This window comes from Python bivittatus, unplaced genomic scaffold, assembly GCF_059951505.1.
Source record: "Python bivittatus isolate LINGU-HERP-01145 unplaced genomic scaffold, Pbiv_v1 ctg000700_np1212, whole genome shotgun sequence".
NCBI classification, from domain to species: Eukaryota; Metazoa; Chordata; class Lepidosauria; order Squamata; family Pythonidae; genus Python; species Python bivittatus.
Genome location: NW_028277098.1, coordinates 1,364,216 through 1,384,004, shown reverse-complemented (window position 1 = coordinate 1,384,004; position 19,789 = coordinate 1,364,216). Strand labels below are relative to the sequence as shown.

The 19,789-nt window shown below is 37.6% G+C and overlaps 1 protein-coding gene across 1 annotated transcript in view; it reads right to left on the bottom strand.

Moving 5' to 3' along the window:
- Window positions 1-18,548, bottom strand: part of ADCY10 (adenylate cyclase 10) — a 94,793-nt gene extending 76,245 nt beyond the window's left edge. The window contains exons 1-7 of the mRNA XM_088153430.1: window positions 18,074-18,548; window positions 17,476-17,580; window positions 15,155-15,193; window positions 11,238-11,381; window positions 10,611-10,816; window positions 2,739-2,835; window positions 1,970-2,058 (exon numbers count right to left, since the gene is read on the bottom strand). Of these exons, the coding sequence (XP_088009556.1) occupies window positions 1,970-2,058; window positions 2,739-2,835; window positions 10,611-10,816; window positions 11,238-11,381; window positions 15,155-15,193; window positions 17,476-17,580; window positions 18,074-18,221 (828 nt within the window). The 5' untranslated portion in view covers window positions 18,222-18,548. The remainder of the gene's footprint in view (window positions 1-1,969; window positions 2,059-2,738; window positions 2,836-10,610; window positions 10,817-11,237; window positions 11,382-15,154; window positions 15,194-17,475; window positions 17,581-18,073) is intronic.
- Between the last annotated feature and the right edge of the window lie 1,241 nt (window positions 18,549-19,789).

The window sequence follows — 19,789 nt, the reverse complement described above, 5'->3', positions numbered from 1 at the left end:
AATGCACTTATTTTTAAAAGTGGAAAAACAAAACATGACATGTACACATGTATGTGTGTGTGCGCGCGCACACACACTCACACAGAGGCTGAAAAAAGTCCTATATCACTGCCAGGCCTCCTGAGGCCCTTCAATTACTTGGCCATAATATGGCTACCGTGTCTGGCTACAAATATATGAATGGCCATTAGACACAGCAAAAAAGTTTTTGAATCTCTTGGCTGCCAGCTTGTGCTTGTCCTGATTTTTCAAACCAGATATAATACCGTAGGTTATATTTATCTTCAATTTGATTAAAATGCTCGAGGCATTTTACATGTCCTCTCTTCTAAAGTTCCTGTAATAGCCCTGGGAAAGAAGCAGCATCCTTATCTCCAAGATAGAAATGGGGAGCTTGTTATGATCCTGCTAGAGAGGATGGGGAGGAAGTGGAGCCAAACACGCCGAGCAAGAGCAGTCCTGTAGCTGGAGATTCTAGCACTGCTGGACCCAGTGACCCCATTCTTATTTTGACAGGCCCAGCGAGTTCCCTGGACCCTTCACCCACATCGATGGACACTAACTCAGACTGAGAAGTTCAGCCACTTAGTCCTAGGCAGAGGTGCTTATGAAGATCCAGGACCAGAGAGTTGAACCTGGGAGATCCACAAGGCTAGCCCAAAGGCATGAAAATGCTAACAGATGCTGCAGCTACTGTTAATGAATCTCAGTTGTGCAATGGGTGGAGGCTCACCGTGGCTTATTTATTGCACTCACTTCCTTTAGATGGTGCTGAGACCAACTTCTCCAAACCTCAGCTCTTGAAGGCAATGTCCTGCATTGCTGTGTCTTGGACCTTGGATTTCTTCTGACTATGTATTTTGTTTCTCCTTTCGATTCATCACCTGATAATTTACAGCTCTCAATCCCTGCTTGCCTGTTTGGGAAGTACAATCTACTGTATCCTCAAAGGACAGAAGGAAAAGGAATTTTTCAAAGGCTGCTTTATTCCAGATAGCTACAATGGAGACTGAACTTGCTTATCTCTGAGTGGTGGCAGATTTATAGCTTCCTGGCAGCCAGCCATGCTAGCACAGAAAAGAGTTACCTTTAACATGTTGGAAAAATAACTGGGCAATTTCCACTTCAGTTTGCACTTAGAACACTCCCAGCTACTGTAATCCTTATATCCAGATAAGAGCAAGCACACACGCCACTCAGTTCAGCCAGTAAAAATATAGCTTAATGCTTATTTATTAAACTTCAGCAATATCAAAAATAGTTAACTGGCAAAATACAACAGACAAGCGATAAAAAAGCAGAGGAGCTACCAGTATCTATCACACAACTTTCGGAGCCATTGGAAGCACTGTGGGTAATTAGCATGTATAGTCCCAAAGGAGTGGCCTTTCATTATTCCAGCTTTAACCCTTTTATGTACATAGTGGTAGTAGACCAGAGGGGGAAAGTAGGACTCCAGGTGATCCCTCCTCTAATTCTTCTGCACTATGAAACAATTGGGTGGAGAAGGATTATTGTATCTAACATAAGCAGAGGGTAATATTTCTAAGGCCATCCAGTGAGTATATGAATTCCATGAGACTTAACCTAGAAGTCTTCTACTTCCAGATAGAACCAGATTCTATTGTAGCAAAAGCCTCTTTGGGCATTCTGAAAAAAAAAAAGAAAGAAAAAGAATATTGACTGGGATATAGGCCCAGCTTCAACACTTCCAGGAATATTGAAGAAAGTTTGCAAGGAAATTGTTAAGCATGTAAACTGTAAATCCTTATCTCCCTTCTCCATTTTCTTTTTCAGAATATCTGGTGAAAATGGTCAACTGCTCATAATGAGGAAACATTAAATTTATATTTTTCAAAAATCATGCAGAATGATAATAGCATTCCTACAGAAGCATTTCCTCTGTGAAAAGTGTTGCATTAATTACACTCATATGAAACTGCTGGTAACTGCATATTTGCTGAAGTACCTTCCTCAGGACATTCCTCATCACGTATTTTCGCAAGCGTTTTTCAATTTCTTCATTTGGAGGCAACACAGAGGCTGTTCTCAAAATCTCTGGCAAGGAAAGGTGAGAAAAAATGAGACAATGAGTGAAGTCTGCTTGGATGACACACAGTATTGGTGCATTTATCATCCTATCTGTGGAATTTGTGCATGTTCTATCCTGTTCTGCTAATGCACAAAGAGGAGTAGGGAAGCGACTCTGAGATGGGGGGGCGGGGGGTGCGTGTAAGTGGCAGCAGTGCCACCATTTGCTGACTGTCTATTTCTGGTCCGAAAGGAGTTGTGAATCCTCTCACGCTTTCAGTTGAATATGTGGACCTTGCGGTAGTAACCAGAACAATTCCAAAGTGTGGATAGCTGGCATGGTCCTCTTTCCGCTCCCCCTTCCATGTATTCCAAAAACAAGTAAAAGAAGTTCCTGGTTATTTTTATAATTGGATAGTTGCGGTTGGGAAATGGGAGCAGCATTCCACTGTCAAATACAACTCTCATATAGTTAGTTATATAGAATTTTTCTTGAGCATAAAGCATAAAAAAAAATGCTGTTATACTTTATTTATGGGCAAGGTAATCTAAAATCTTTGATGAATTTTAGAGTGAAATTTTCCTGCATCATTATGATTACTGAAGAATAAGATGGTATTTCAGTTAGAAGGCCAAATGCAATGGGATAATAGTAATACATGAGCTGAGAAGTCACTCTAAATCTCAATTATACCTGAAAAACTCACCAAAATTCTCACAAATGTAATTTTGATGCAGGTACTGTGCACATCTGTCAAAGAATTCTTCGGTATTAAACTCAGGGACATTTCGGATATATCTAACCTGGAATTATATAAAATTATAGCTATTCTGCAATGTTTTGTCTGATATCTATAGCCACCGTCAATCATTTTTCCAACATGAGATACCAAAAATATATTGTATGGTGCCTCTTAAACACAGGCATGATTTTTTTAATATATATATTTTATTGGTAAATATAACAACCAGAAGATATAAAATACAACCAGAAATATAACAGTGCTAATAAAATCAGAAAAGAATATGTAGAATAATGAATAACTGAGTAACATTTGTAGAAATGAAAAATATATCCATAAAATGTTAATATAGTACTAGCTCAATCCTTTAACATATTATTAAATCTAGCCATATAGACCATCTCTTGCTCCATCTTCTCAGTTTTGGTACAATATGTTATTTCAATACAATGATATTTATATAATATATTTAGATTCTTAATATTCTATTATTTAGGTGGCTTAGAGTACTACATGTAGATAAGAGAGGAGGAGAAAAAAGTGGATATTCTATCAATATTAAGTACAGTTTTGGATATTAATGTTACAGGCATTATAATTATTTGACTTTTCTTCAAAATTAAATATAATGAATTTATAATGAAATATAAATGAAGGAAGAGTATACATCAAGGTATTTATTTTACAATAAAATTTCAGTCTTAAGCTAAATTACTTGTTATTAAAATCTCTATCATATTGTTGCATAGTGTATATGAGTATTTGTGTGTCTGTGTGTGTGCGCATATGTATGTGTATGTGTGTGTGTGTGTGTGTGTATATAAATATATATATATATATATGAACAATATATATATATTGTACCTGTTAATAGAAGAAAAATAAATGAAGAAAAGAAATTTAACAATTTTGAAATACTAAAAAGTAAAATTAAAAAATGGCAAAAAAGAGAAAAAACAAGAAAAAAGCAGGAAAAAAAGAAGCTGTTGAGTTTCTGACTTCCCCCCTTTTATACATCTACTAATTTGCAATATTTATAAGCGTTTAGGCCCTCTTAAAAACCAATCTGTAGGTGATTATTGTATATATCGGAACCATTCTTGCTGAACTTCTGTTGCACATATATATTGTTAGTTTTGCCATTGCTGCATATTCTGCAAATTTGAGTTCCCAATCAGGTATAGTGGGAATTGTATTTTTCTTCCAATGTTGAGCAAAATTTATTCTCACTGCTGTAAGCATATATCTCATTAAATTATGATGTTTCTTGTTGATTTTTCTGAGAATATTCCTAATAAAAAGTTGTGATGTCATTTCAAATTTAAATTCCAATTTTTTTTTGCATTGTACTATTATGTCTTTCCAGTATTTTGTTTTCTTTACATGTCCACCACATGTGATAAAATGTTCTTTCTGTTTCCTGGCATTTCCAACATCTATTTGCTGCATGATTTATCTATCTTAGTTATTACTCATAGAGTAGTATACCATCTATAAAACTTTTATACCAATTTTCCTTTAGGTTATAACTTGGTGTGATTTAGTCCATAATTCTTCCCATTCTTGTATAGTAACTGTTTCTTTGAAATTTTGCATCCATTCTATCATGCAGTTTCTTGATTGTTCTGTCTCTGTGTCATGTCTAAGTAAAAGTTTGTATATAATAAGTGATGTTGATTTTGTATTAGCATTTCAAATTTTGTTTTTGTTTTGTTTTTTTCTTAAAGTCCCTCCTTTCTCCTTAAGATCTGATCTTATCCTTCTGGCTATTTGTAAATACAACAACCATGGCATATTCCATCCTTTACTAAGTAATTCTTGCTGGGGCTTTTTTCAGTTCATAGAATATGAGTGGACCATGTCCACATATATAATTAACTTCCTTTTACTGTGATTGTCTCCAACATGAAAAGCATTTGAAGGAGAAGCTAAAGGTGAAATTGTTGGGCTTATTATTCCCTTGGTAGAATTCCATACTTTTATCAGGCTTTATCTGATAATATGTTCTTTTAAATGTTTATCCTCCTTTGTGTCTCTGTACCATAAGTACTGTATATATGAAATCCATTGGCCAAACTGCCTCCCTCCAGAATTGCCATTCTGCTATTTGGAGGCTTTATCCACTCTGTATTCCATAACAGACAGCTTGCTTTTAATACAATGTAAAATTTGGAAGGGCAAGGCCACCTCTCTCTTTAGAATCTTGTAGAATTTTTTGTTTAACTCTGTCTTTTCCCATTCCATATGAATTTACTGACAGTGTCTTGGCATTCTTGTAGAGTTCCCTCAGAAATTCTAATTGGTGCCATTTGAAATAGATAATTTATCTTGGGTAAAACATTTATTTTAATTATTGCAAATGATCCTGACCAAATAGCTTTAGATTCTACCACATTTCAAGATCTTTTTTAATCTCTTGCCATCATTTAGTATAATTATTTTGATATATTTTTTGAGTGTTTCCTGTCAAGTGCAAACCAAGATATTTCACTGAGTGGGCTATGTGGCAGCCAGATTCTTATTGCAGAAAATTAATTTCTTCTTGCATTAAAAATCTTGTAATTATTTTTGTTTTCTGAACATTAATATTATATCCAGAATAGTCTCCATATTTATGAATTATGCTCATTAGCTGTTTAATTGACTTCTGTGGTTCTGTAATAGTTAATACTACATCATCTACATAACACTTAAGCTTATATTCCTCTCCATGGATTTTGAGACCTGTTATCACCTTGGATTTATTCTGCCAGTATTTCTAACATGATGATAATCGTAAAGGAGAGAGTTGACATCCTTGCCTTGTTCCTTTACTGATTTGAAAGTCTGCAGAAAGTGCTCCATTGTCCATAATCTTTGTTTTTTGCCATTGGTATATACTATTAACTCAAGCTTGAAATTCCTTTCCAGGATTTATTTTATTCAGTTCTGCCAGCATGAATTGCTGCTGCAAATTGTCAAAGGCATTTTCCACATCTAAGGAGGTTACTGCAGATTTCTACTTCTTTTTATTTATATGTTCTATTGTATTGATTATGAACCTACTATTGTCCTTTATATTTCTCTTTGAGATGAAACCAGTCTGGTCAGTGTGTATAATGTCTGAAACACATTTCTTCAGTCTATCAGCTAATATAGTAGCAAAAAACTTATACATTCAACAAGGAAATTGGTCTATATGATTGTGGTTTCTCTTTCTACTTTCAGACTTGCAAGATTCTGTTACTGTAACCTCACAATAAAGGTAGTGTTAGTACCCATAGTTTGTGCTTCTTGTCTGGACTCCCTTGAAGGGCTGACATCAATCTTGCAAGTTTCAAAGTATTTCTCCCCTCCTTTACTTTTGCTTTCCAGAAGACTAGAGGGGGTCCCTTCTTGGGCACTTCCAACACCCCTTCTGTTCCTGCATGCTGAGATACCTTTTGCATGATGGTTGTCTAGGCTGTGGATCTTCCTCCTGTCTCCCAAGGCCATTCCCACATACCATTACATCATACCCCACCTTTTCTTTATTGGCTCTCAGGGGTCAGGTGACTCCCTCTGGGCACATAAGACTGGTATGTTCTTTGAAGGGCCAGCTGCTCCCCACTACACCTTTGATAACTGTTTTTTATTGAAGAAAGTTAAATTTAAAAAAAGAAAAAAAGGTCATAAGAAAAGAATTCCAGTGACTATGCTGTTTCAGGAGCAAAGCTTATTTATAGTATCAATATTTAAGTCTTTTTGCACCTTTCTTTCAGCTGCCCTAACAGACAGTTTGCTATCTCTTTCGGGCGGGAGGCCCAGTTTCCATCAGTCCCTTGTTCTTGTAATGGCTAGAAGTGATATCAGATGGTACTGGTCTAACTGTGGAAGAACTGAATATGACAGGGAGTAAGACAAGATGTATATCACTGGTTATTTACTGTATTTATGAATAAATGAAAAAGGAATGCTAGTGATGATATTAGGAACGGGTTGGGGACATAAATATACTTGTACTTTTTTACGCAGGTAATGCCTTGTTGTTGCCCGAGAGTCCAAATGATTTGCAGTAAAAGTTAGATAGGCTGTATGATAAAGCAAGGGGTCTGAAAATTGATTTACTAAAGTCCAAAGTAGTTGTCTTTGCAAACGAAAATAGAGTGAATGATTGCAAACTATACATAAATGACAAAAATTGAGCAAATAGATTAATTTGTGTATGTTAAAAATTACTAAACATGGAAAAATGAATAGAGAAATGTTAATATTTACAAATGCAGGCAGAAAGGTGGTGGGCATTATTATGATGGAATGGAATTATGAAGGCCAGACTCAGGGAGAAAAACGTTTTCTTTCATCTCCTGAGGCATGAGGGAAAGATAAGAGGATGAGACTGGCACCTCCCTGAGGAATTCACAATGTTGTGGCTGGCATTACTTGGGAGCTGGGGTTTTCAGTCTGGGAAGATTCTTGCTAGAGGTTGTAGCTAATAAACATTGCTGGACTGAATTTACATGGTCTCTTGGAGTTCCTTGGGCTAGGCCTGACATCAATCTTCCCAGACTGAAACCCCAGCTCCCAAGTAATGCCAGCCACAACACTGTGAATTCCTCAGGGAGGTGCCAGTCTCATCCTCTTATCTTTCCCTCGCGCCTCAGGAGATGAAAGAAAACGTTTTTCTCCCTGAGTCTGGCCTTCATAATTCCATTCCATCACAATTATATTGTCTTTTGTGAGGAATGAATGTTTGTCAAATATGGAAGAAATTGGGAATGTTAGGAGTAAGTAAGTAAGTAAAAGTAAGGAGAATGCAGAATATGTTACTTAAGAGTGTGCGTGGTACAAAGAGTACATAGGGTCAAGAATAAATTGGTTCTGGAATATGGATTGAATATAAGTGTGAGTGACAAGTACAAATGAAGTTTGTAGAGAGAATAAATGAGGACTGAATCACAAAACAAACACATGAAGAAAGAGTAGATGAATTTAAAGGGAGGAGGTAACCAAGAAGGTTGTGAATGGTGAGATCCTGAGAAAGAGACATCTGAGAAGTTTAAAGAACAAAAGAAAACCAAAGAATGAATATAGTAGAAGCAGGGATGGTTTGCAAGGACAGACCAGTATGAAAAGGTATGGTGGTGGTGTAAACTAGATTCTGCTGTACTTCTTTTTATTTTCTCTAGTTTCCTGCCTCCAATTTCTCTTACATAATTTCACTTTGCAGTTACTTCATTTTGCATACTGTAGTGTTGCTCATGCGAAAGAGAATAACATGCTGGGTATATATGTGTGTACAGTATGTAATCAGAGTATCACATGTTGTCATTTGACACTTTGTCAATTACCTTACTGAAGTTGCTATTTTATGCCCACAATCCACTAAGGAACCTCTTCAGTCAAAAAACGAAATAAAATTCACATGACAAAACTTGTTCTTAACAAATCTATGCTAATTTCTAATAATCATACCATTGTTTTATGAACTGCTCTAAAATATTCCCTGGTACTAATGTCAGACTGACTATTCTGTAGTTCTGTTTCCTTTCTGAAGGCCTCCTCCAGTCATCCAGTACATGAACCATCCTTAAGAATCCTTCAAAGATAAGGTTTTGCCAATAACATGAAATCCATAGAACTCTGTGTATTTTTGTTTTTCTTATGTGTGGAGGGACAAGTCAGTATCCTAATCAGGCTCTGTTTATACTGCCACTGATGCTGATTTTTATTTATTTATTATTCAATTTGTATGGCCACCCATCTCACCTGAGGGATTCTGGGCAGCTCACAGCAGATAAAAAACAACAATGCAGTAAAAACATGTTAAAAACTAGTATGAGAGCCAAGCTGATCAGGCTAGAAGCCAGGAGACCCTGAGTTCTAGTCCTGCCATAGCCCCAAAGCCAGCTGGGTGACCTTGGGCCAGTCCCTCTCTCTCAGCCCTGGGAAGTAGACAATGGCAAACCACTTCCAAAAAGCCTTGCCAAGAAAACTGCAGGGACAAGTCCGGGCAGTTGCCAGGAGTCAACACTGACTCAAAGGCACAACCCCTCCCCTCCAAATCATTATACACACGTATAAAACCATCAATAATCACTTTGAAACAAAAATAACCACAATCAGTGGCAGAATCCATCTTTGTGTCATCTCAGCACAGCCATTGTAAAAGCTCCCCACTACTGATAGTAACATTTTCCCCAAACCCCACCGCTAACATCCTCTTCAATTGAGGTAGGTCACTGGTCAATCCATTCTCTGCTAATAATTATTAAAGGAAGGATTTTATAGTGTATTAATGTGTACTACATAAAGGTAGTCCTCAAGTTACGATTTCAGTTGGGACTGCATCGCTTAGCAATGGCTATCCAGGCAGTCCCAGTTGTTGTTGTAACCCAAGATGCAGGGGTTGCTAAACAGGAAGTGGAGGGAGTCCCAGGTAAGGAGTGTGGGGGTGCTGCAAGGGGGTGGGGGAGGCCTGGGAGGCCCTGTACAGGCTGCGTGTGAGTTGGGGGAGGAGGGTGCTGCAGTGCGTGCAAGTGCAGGGAGGCCAGGGAAAGAGGGTGCAGGGTGGATGTGAGTGAAGGGGGGAAGGAGGGCATGATGCAAACAAAGAAAGGCCGTGGGGGGTGAGACTTACCCAAGCAACTTGCAACCTTCCCTGGGGGCTTCCCCACTGACTTTGCTTGTGGGAAGCCAGCAGGGAAGAGCGCAAATGACAATCATGTGACCACATGACACTGCAACTGGTCGTAAGTGCGAGATGGTGCCAAGCACCCAAATTCTGTTCATGTGATTACAGGGGTACTTGTCAGGCCTAGCCCAAGGAACTCCAAGAGACAATGCAAATTCAGTTCAGCTATGTTTATTAGCTACAACCTCTAGCGAGAATCTTCCCAGACTGAAACCCCAGTTCCCAAGTCAGCCAGCCAGCCACAACATTGTGAATTCCTCAGGGAGGTGCCAGTCTCATCCTCTTGTATCTCCCACGCTCCTCCGGCGAGCTAAGAAAATGTTTTTCTCCCTGAGCCTGGCCTTCATAATTCCATTCCATCATAGTACTACAACAGCCATAACTTTGAGGGCCGGTTGTAAGTCCCTTAGTTCAGCACTGTTGTAACCCCGAATGGTTGCCAAATGGTTGTAACTCGAGGACTACCTGTATAGGTTATCTTGATTATGAAAAAATGTTTATCTTGACTGAATTTACATACTGCAACTTTTCTCTTGACTGCACTTTGTATAAGAAATGATTTGCCTCTCTTATGCAAGAAGACAAGTTGTATATATCAATGGCTTGGTTCACATAGTGCACTAAATCATAATCTTGGTTTTAGTTCAGCTTGAAGCGTGAATCTAAGCCAGTTTGCAATTACAATGTATGGCTTTCCAATAAACCATAGTTAAAGACAAACATTGGGCTTAGTGTGAATTTTGTCCATACATGAGGATACATGAGGATACTGATTCAGGCCAGCCCAGTTCCTTGAAAAAGCAGTTCAGTTCTATACTACATTCAGGTTTGAATGTAGTAGGCTTTATTTCCCATACAATGCCTGCTACAGTGTCCTGAGTTACCACCATTCCCACTGAACATTTGTTTAGAAAAGAAAGATGAATGTGCAAGGTTAATCAAAGTAAGGCATACTTTCGGTTTTGGTCTTAAAGAGAGGGGAAAAAAACCTTACATTTTTCTAGTACCCTTAAAAAATAACACAAACATGCTAATACAGATGAACTGACCTCATTCCAACCCTTTATGTGAAAACTATCATGTCATGAACAGTGTTTAAAATCAATCACATTCCTTTGATTTTCCCTAGAAACAAAACAATATCACAGTAAGCAGAGTGGGCTATTACACAAGAAGGTACCAACCTTGACAGCTCGTTCATTTTTAATTCTCTCTACCTCAATTAAGTTCCTGTCACAGAGCTCCCAGCAGTTGGGGGACAGGATAATTTCACTTGCTTTAGCTAAGTTTTGGGCCAACCGTACTTCATCCACTGCCCGGCCAGTTACCACAAAATGTTGTTGCCTGTTGTCACCAATGACAACTTTTGAGATGTGACCTGCAGAGAGTCCTGAGAAAAGATTCAACTTCTTTATTAGAGAAGCTAATTACAGCATACTGAAATAAAATGGGGGGAAGGGGAATTGCAAGTGAGATAATTGCTTGGAGGTGAAATAAATTCACAGTCCATAAGTATCCAGAAATACTTTTACTAATGAACTTTTCTCTTTGCTGATAAAAGATAATGGGTTCTTTGACTGATCTTTGCTTCATTTTTAAAATTATGGTTCCATTATTTTTTACCTTTGACCCTAAGTGTTGTCGAACAGGAATAGAAATTTAATAGAGGTTATTTATTAGCTATAGCCACCATTTGCTTTCATTTTGCTTCTGTTTCTCTCAGCACAGGATGAAGTTAACACACATGTTATATTACAGCCTTTTTATAAGAAATAGGCTCAACACTTTGTTCTAGAGCAAGGGAGTGGTACCTATCTTCACTCGTAGCTCGAGTCCCACTTCAGTATCACGAACACCATACTCTTGTTGGATGCTGAAACTACACTTCAGTGCCAGAGTGATGATGTCATTTAAATGGCAACGCTCCACCTTCCAGAGCACCAACAGTGCATCGCCTGGAAAGAAGAGAACAAATCATTGAGCTTGTTGTATTTTCAAGATTGTATTTTCAGTTGTTTAACAGAATTATAAAAAATGAGCATCATTGCACGACTACTTGTTCCTGGAATAACACAATGATCTTCCATATCAGTGTTTCTCAACCTTGGGAACTTTAAGATGTGTGAACTTTAATTCCCAGAATTCCCCAGCACTGCTAAAAAACTATTAACTGGATTCTGTCTGCACATTTCAGAAGAGGGGAAGTTATATACTACTGTACTGTGTCTGAGCTTAGCTAGTAAAGCTTTACTAATGCTTTACTTTATGTTATTGTAATTTCAATGTTTTATTTTTTTAAAAACTTCATATGTTAATTTTCATGATTATGTTAGCTTCCTTTTTCTCTGTCAGTATGTTATTTAAATTAGGAAAGCCGATTATTTAAGTTAATTTATATCAGTGTTTTTCAAACTTGGCAAAGAATTCCCCAGCCAGCATAGCTGCCATTTCTTGAAGCACCTACAGTATATAATCTACCATTTTTTAATTTAAAAAAGTGGTACCCTTCTGCTGGATCAAGATTACTATAGAAAACACACTGTGCCAATTAGCTGGGGATCCAAGATAATTCTCGACTCAGAAATGCAGTGGAAAGATTCAGAGACTCTTGCAAGTTATGAAGACACTTGCAATTGCAGCAATTTCATAAGCATTTTTAAAAATACTGTTTTTAGTAAAAATAGGATATTACCTTATACAATTAGGGTCATTTCCTCACTTGTAATTTATAGTATCTTCTAAAGTCTCCTAGGTACTGCTAAGGCTGTATAAATCCTGTCCTCCTTACTACTATATCAGTACATTGGTTGGATGATACTATAAATCACTAGTGAAGAAACAGCCTAAAATAAACTGAATTATAATGGGCTGATATTACAGATAATATTATATTTGGCTAACACAGAGTTCCTATGCTCCAGCTTTAGACAGATGGAGGCATACTGAGCCAAATACTATCCAACCTGTTGAGTAAGATCTGGCTGTACTGATTCAAGGGGGCCATTCCTGATGGCTCCCTCAATCCATATTTACCAATGTGGCAGCAACCTACCCCCCTATTTCCAACAATCAACTTGGCAGGATTACCATTTACCAACATGTCAAAAGTACTATAGGTAGTCCTCGGTTAATGAAGGTAATTGGGACTGGAATTTCCGTCACTAAGTGATGCAGTCGTAAAGGGCAACGTCACATGACCATATCACTTACCAATGGCAATCTCAGCATTCACCGTTGCCATCATTAAGTAAGGATCGCAGGTTGTTAAGCAAGGACCTCCTTGCAACTCCTGCCAGCTTCCAACAAGCAAAGTTAGTAGGGAAGCTGGCAGGAAGTTGCAAGTCTCAGGCAGCTCACAAACAGACTGGTGGGCAGGTAAGTGGCTGCTGCTGGGTGCAGGAGGGTATGTGAGGGGCCAGTATGGCACAGCATGAGAGTGGTGAGGCTTGGGGTAGCTGCTGCAGGGTAAAGGAGGGTGTGCAAGGGTCTGACATGGCACAAGAACAGCGGGGCTTGGGGTGGTTGCGGGGCTTGGGGTGGTTGCTGCAGGGTGTGGGAGGGTGTGGGGGGCTGGCACAGCGTAAGCACAGCGGGGCTGGGGATGGCTGCTGCAGTGGGTAAAACTTACCTGAGCAACTTGTGACCTTCCCTGCCAGTTTTCCCATTGATTCTGCTTGTGGGAAGCCAGCAGGGAAGGTCACAAATGGCAAACATATGGCTGCAGGATGCTGCAACTGTCGTAAGCATGAGCCGGTTGCCAAGTGCCCAGATTGTGATCACATGACCGCAAGGGTGCTGGGACTGCTGGAACTTTAAGGACTGGTCAAAAGTACCTTGTTCAGTGTCATTGTATCTTCAAACTGTTGCTCAACAAGTGGTTGTTAACTGAGGACTACCTATAATAGGATCAAGTAGCCCTCTGAGAGTTCCATGCCAAAGGGGCTGAAGGACCTGTGTGCAACTCTGTTAAATAATTGGGAGTTCTTGATTAAACAGCTGCCCTACTTAGAAAACAGTGGACTGAGTGTTTGGAAACTAAATTAAACTAAACTAAACTAAAATGCTGCCATTTCTACTAGATGCCATCTGTCACCCACTCTTATCCTACCCACTGCCTGTTACTTTAGTACCAACTGAAAATGAGAAACCCTTAACTTTTATTATTTATCATAATTCCATAGCATCAGTATCCTTCCTGAAATTTTGCAGATCTTACCTCTATAATTTGTGCCATTTTTATATAAATTGCAAAAGCAAACTACCAAACATCCAAATAGACAAGAACAAAAGAGATTTAAAAAGTGGATAACTCCAAATACATCAGAATTTTGCTTCTCACTTGTACCTGCCTTTTCAAATATTATGGATTCTTTTAAACAATGGGAAAATGTCTGCAACATGTAATCTTGCCATTATCCACAAAAATACATAAGAGGATAAGCACATCCAATTTGAGGGGAAATTTCAAGTGGTAAAAGGCTGCTGTTACACAAGAAAATATGGCTCTATTCACCTAAAACTTTGCACACTTGATTTTCTCAAATTACGCAATTTTGTTTGGAAATTCTTTTTAATTCACCTAAGAAATAAAAAAAGGAAACATCAACTCCTCTTTTAAAACATAGCACACAGAGATAAAACACACACACAGCATCAAACACCCAAAAACCTCTTCCACCTATTTGTCAGCAAATTTCATCCAAGTCTGCCACAAAAATTTATAGGAATGTTTTATCACATGTGGTAGACATGTAAAAAAAAACCAAAAATACTGGTAAGACATACATAGTATAATGCAGAAAATGTTGGAATTTAAATTTGAAATGAAACCATAATTTTTCTTACTAGGAATAATCTCTGGAAAAAAATCAACAAGAAACATAATTTAATGAGAAATATGCTTATACAGTAGCAGCAGGAATAAATTTTGCTCAATATTGGAAGAAAGATACAATTTGACAATATCTGACTGGGAACTTAAACTTGGAGAATACGCAACAATGGCAAAACTAGCAGTATAAACACACAATAGAATTTTAACTAAATTTAAGCAAGAATGCATATATATACAGCACAGTAAATATAATCACCTATAGTTTGGCTTTTAAGGAGGCCTAAATGCTTATAAATATTGCAAATCAGCAGATGTATAAAAAGGGGGAAGTCAGAAACTTAGTAGCTTTTTTCCTTTTTTCAAATTTTTATTTTTTCCACCTTTATCCACCTTTTTTCCTCTTTTTTCTTATTTTAAATTTGTTAAACTTGTCTTGTTCATCTATTTTTTCCTTCTATTAACATGTATAAGCACACACACGCTCACAGATATGTACCAAGTAACAATACAGTGGAGATTTCAATTATCAAGTAATTTAGCCTAAGACCAAAACCTTTATTATGTAACAAATACCCCGATGTGCAGTATGCTCTTATTTTCCAGTGTTATACTTAACTTTGAATGAAAAAACCAAATAATCATAACACTGATATCCTAAATTGTAACTAATATCAATAACAATATCCACCTTTTTTCCTCTTTTTCATAATTTTATATCCAATACTCTAAGATAGAGAATGGTAAAAATGTAAGTATATTATATAAATATCATTGCATTGAAATGATCTATCAAGATTTATACTAACACAATAAAAGAAAAGATAATAATTCAGTCGTTCAATGTGTACGTAAAGATAATAAAGTCACTCCAATTTTATTTTTCACAATTCATACCTGCAAATTTCAGGACATCACCTCCAAACACCAGTACTTCTATACATGAAAGAAAAAGAAAGATTTACAGAAGATCTTTTACTGCATGACAGAGAAAAAATTATGAGAAAAATGGTTCTTCCAATTAGCTGCTTCCAGAGAGGATGTCCTGGTATTCCCCCAGTCATCTTTCTTTTATTGTACAAGCAGAACTGCAGTTGACTTGCCACACATCCAAGGGGTGCTGCACTTCATATCCCCACTATGTTCACCCCAACTGGGCATGAAACTGCCAATGGGGGCAGAAATATTTGAAATGTAGCATACATTCATTATGACACTTATGCTGAGTGCCATTTTATGATCCAATTTATTTTATAAATTTAACTTTTAGTTATTACTAGGGTATTTTATGGCTAAAATGAAAGAGAGCTACCTTAGAACCACATCGTTAAAAAAAAATTTTTTTAAACCCCAGAGCTCCCTTTCTGCTCATGGGAGGTGTTTATAGGCTGCCATTCCATGACTCAGTGGAGCTTATTCCACTGAACTCAGAGGGACTTCTTTCTGAAGGAAGATGGAAGTAGCACAACAGCACCATTCATCATTTCTAAAAGTTCACATAATTAATGATATAATAAAGGACAGTATCACTAAAAAAAAACCACAGCACTTTTGTATTATGGTGTTAATATACTATATTTCCCTGTGTTTAAAAAAGGTGAAAGGGAGGTACAGCACTGCCATTAATTTTTACATTCTGTTGCATTATAATGATGTAGTAATGCTGATTTAAATCAAATGTTCAATCCAACTGTCATAAAGACTAAAAAGAATAGTTGGAATATATTATGCTCTGCTTTTATGAAATAAGTCAGACCTCTGTGGTCTGAAAAAAGTTGGAAGAGCCACAAAGGATGGCACAGACTGGAATGAGTTGTCAGATGTCTGTGCTGGTTAGAGATAATGACAGCTGCTGTCATTTTACTAATACGGGAAACTCCAGGTTAGGTTTAGGGAATTCTGAGTTACTCTTAAGTTTCTGGTTAGGATTTATCCAGATGATCCTGCCATTTTCAAACTGTCTGGCTATTCCCAATGCAAAGAGAATAATATCACAAATATCCTTTGCATACATAATAAATTGGAAGTGCTTTCCTTCTGTCCTACTCATTTTCAAGTCTTCCATACCAGAAAGTATTCAGTGTGCCAAAAGGGAGTTGCAGCCAAATTAAAACAAGTGCACGCAAGTCACAGGTTGGTTTCAGATCTTTTGCAAGCCACAAATTTGCAGGTTGGGAAGAGGCACAAGGGTTGCAACATATCAGAAATGTCATGCTGTAGTGCTATTGTGGAAGCCAACTCTAAATGTGTAAAAAATACTCTGCCAACGTGAGGAAGTTTAAGTGGTGCAGCCCATTTTCCTCTGTGTTTTTCTGTACACAATGGCTTCTCTTCTGCATGCTTGTGCAAAGTATGGCCAGGTGAAGCTTGGGCCTTCTCAAAAGTTCACAGGCCTCTATTCTTTGCTACCCCAACACCTTAGTTGGTCATTTTCTCACATAGTTGAATTCAAGAGGCTTGTGTCTTTTAAAAGTGCTTTGCCAAGGGTAGCCAGATAATGAGGAGAACATAATAGATGAGCCGTTACTATCTCACATAAACATTTCATAACTACTAGGCAAGAAGTCTAAACAATAAATGTGCACAATTAGAAGGATGAGTAATTGCCACAGAATATTATACAAGTTTTCAGAAACTGATGAAGGAAGAGGCCTGCCCAGGGAGGGTGCTTTACACTAGTTGGAATAATCTGGGGACAAGGGGCTCCCAGCTATCATAGGGAAGTGAGATTTTATCCTCTATTTACATTTCTTTGTCAAATGTTGCCATGTCTTTTTTCACGGCCTTGTCTGTGGGTATTCCCAGTCTATATTATACTGTAAATTATAGCTTTGCAGTGCTTTGCTTAATCCTTTTTGCTTTTACTCCATTAGTGTATTCATTGCATTTGAAACCCTGAATCTCCTGTACACATTTCAGTGTGGCAAAACACACAGTTGTGTCTAATAAATATTCAGTGGTATAACTAATTGAGACATTCTTCCAACAACAAGATGTTGCAATATGATCAGTGGGAGAATTTGGCATTTCGGAAGCTGAAGCTCTACAACAAAGTAACAACTGTGCACCTGCTTCATACCCATGTTTTCTGTGCACAGCTTTGTTCTCTCTCCTAGAAAGTAAATACCTGTTTTCAAACAATGATAATTTGAAAATACTCTGTTAGACTCTAAGATAGGTATTCTTCAAGGTCAGATCATACATAGTTCTAGACTCACCCTCAACAATGTCACCCACGTAGTGATTAAGGGTCTGTGTTAATTCATCAGCACCACGATCCAAGCTGGTGTTCATGCTAAACTTTTCTGTCAGAGCTGTGAAACCTTGAAAATCATAAGCAATTGCTGTCAGTGTAACAGTTTGAGACTGTGATTAGAGCTGAAGGAAGGAAGGACAGGCAGGAGTTGACTCATTAGACTTTCATAAGAAAGTTTTGGCTTGGAGGAGAGAAACAAGCAGCTATTGGTTTCAGCTGACAAAGGAAAATCTCCATAGAATTTCCCCTTGATGGCAGTTAACATGTAGAGCATTGTTTCCTGCACTGTGCATTACTGTATCCTCCAAGTAAGGCTTTTTTTTGCCCAGGGAAGAAAAAATCATAGCTAAATAGATGTACATTTTGAAGAATCAGTAATTCCCTTGAGGATTAATGTGTGTTTATATGGATATTTTAAAATCTTGCTTTATTTTCAGGATGAGCAGCAAAGATGTAGGGCTATTTCTGCTCACTTAATACTTTAAGTTTCCATTAAAAAAAAAAAAAGTCTCTGAAATCTGTCCTCCTCCCTCAGTGGCACCCTGATCTCCCTTGCTTACCTGAAATGTCCACAAAGAGCAGAACACCATCAAAGCTTTCAATGAAAGGCACTTCCTGAGAGAAATCTCCATACACAATGAAATCAGGGACATGAGCAGCTAATTTACCAAGGGTTGAAATCTCAGTCTGATTCTTCTCATTAGGCATTATTTCTGATTTGTAGCACAACTTCAAGGCCTACTCAGCTACTATAGAGGTATTAGATCTGCTGTTGTGGTGCCCCAATACTGTGAAGATTCTTCTGTGTACTTAGATAGCATCTTCATTGTCAGGTTATGTGTCACAATGAACTGACAGCAACTTCTCCTCCAATTACAGTAACTGGATTATAGTTCACCTAACAACTGTTGCTAGGCTAAAGCATATCCTTTTCACCAGTGAATTCTCTTAGCTACAGATTCCAGATATGGGATCTAAATACCAATTGATGCTCTTGGAAAATAGCTATCACTCAAGCTGAATCCCTTGGACAGCACCCTGCAAACTTTTCTCTTATACACAAAGATATCCAGTTATTTACTGCTTTCTTATTTACCCTTTTGAGTTCTATAAATGTATAAATCCATATAGATTTATAATTAAGAATATAAACAAGATTAATGGACAATTGATCTCTACATTTTATATAATGTTAGGTATAGCAGAACAGAATTATTGCAGTGTGAAATACCAAATTTGCTTTGCCTCCACTCATAAATAAAAGTATATAAACATTTATATAAGGAAACATTAACTCTAAAAACTTCTTTTAAAGACATTTTGATGCACATTTCAAAAAGTTCTAAGTCCAGACAAATTTACTAACAATTTAACCTAGTTATTATGCAACTTTTCATGCTGAAATTATCAATGTTTATGCTTTAAATAATCATATATGACCAACTAATGAATGCATTCATTATTTTGCACTTAATAAATGCTACAGCCCTTTTATCTAGGTAATGGTTTCTGCATATCTCTGTCATGGTCATCTTCCGTACTCTCTACACAGGGAGACCTCTTTCTGCACCACTGGCAGCAGTTCCCTTTTCTCTTGGTGCAATGGCACTAGGAGGTAGGTCCTTTACCCACACCCAAAATCAGGTGAGCCATGCTAAATTGGTTACGGAGAATCACCATTTTCAATTCCCAAGATTATATTTTAATTAAGAAGTGTATGATACATGTATGAATGGATTATAATCAAGCAAAGCAAACTCAGAATTCATTTAAATATACAAAGCAACCAAAAATAGCCTTGTATCTTTAATAGTGCACCAAATGACCTTTAAAATGCAGGGAAGAATATTAATAATGATAACATAAATACCCCATATTATTAAATACTATGCACTTTCTCCCCATTAATTTTCCTGCCATAGAATATGGATTTTGAAGAATGAACTTATGTCTGAAGCCCATGCCTGAAAAAGGAGTCATGGGGATTTCTCCCCTGAAATCTCCTCCTCTTCAGAGCATCTGGTTATGGAGAGGGAGGGGTCAGAGCCGCCTCCTCTTTAAGCCGAACGTCCCATTTGCCCTTGCACACAGAAAGAGAGTGCTTGTCTTCCACCTGCAGGGAAGACATGAAGGAGGAGAAATTACATTGTTCTCTTCAGCTCCAGAGAGTTCCATATATGCAGTGGTATCTAGGCACAGGAAAAATACAGAGATATTGGAAGGGGAGGAGACATGATTGCTCTTTCATAGCCAATGTCATTGCTGCAAAAAGGAGA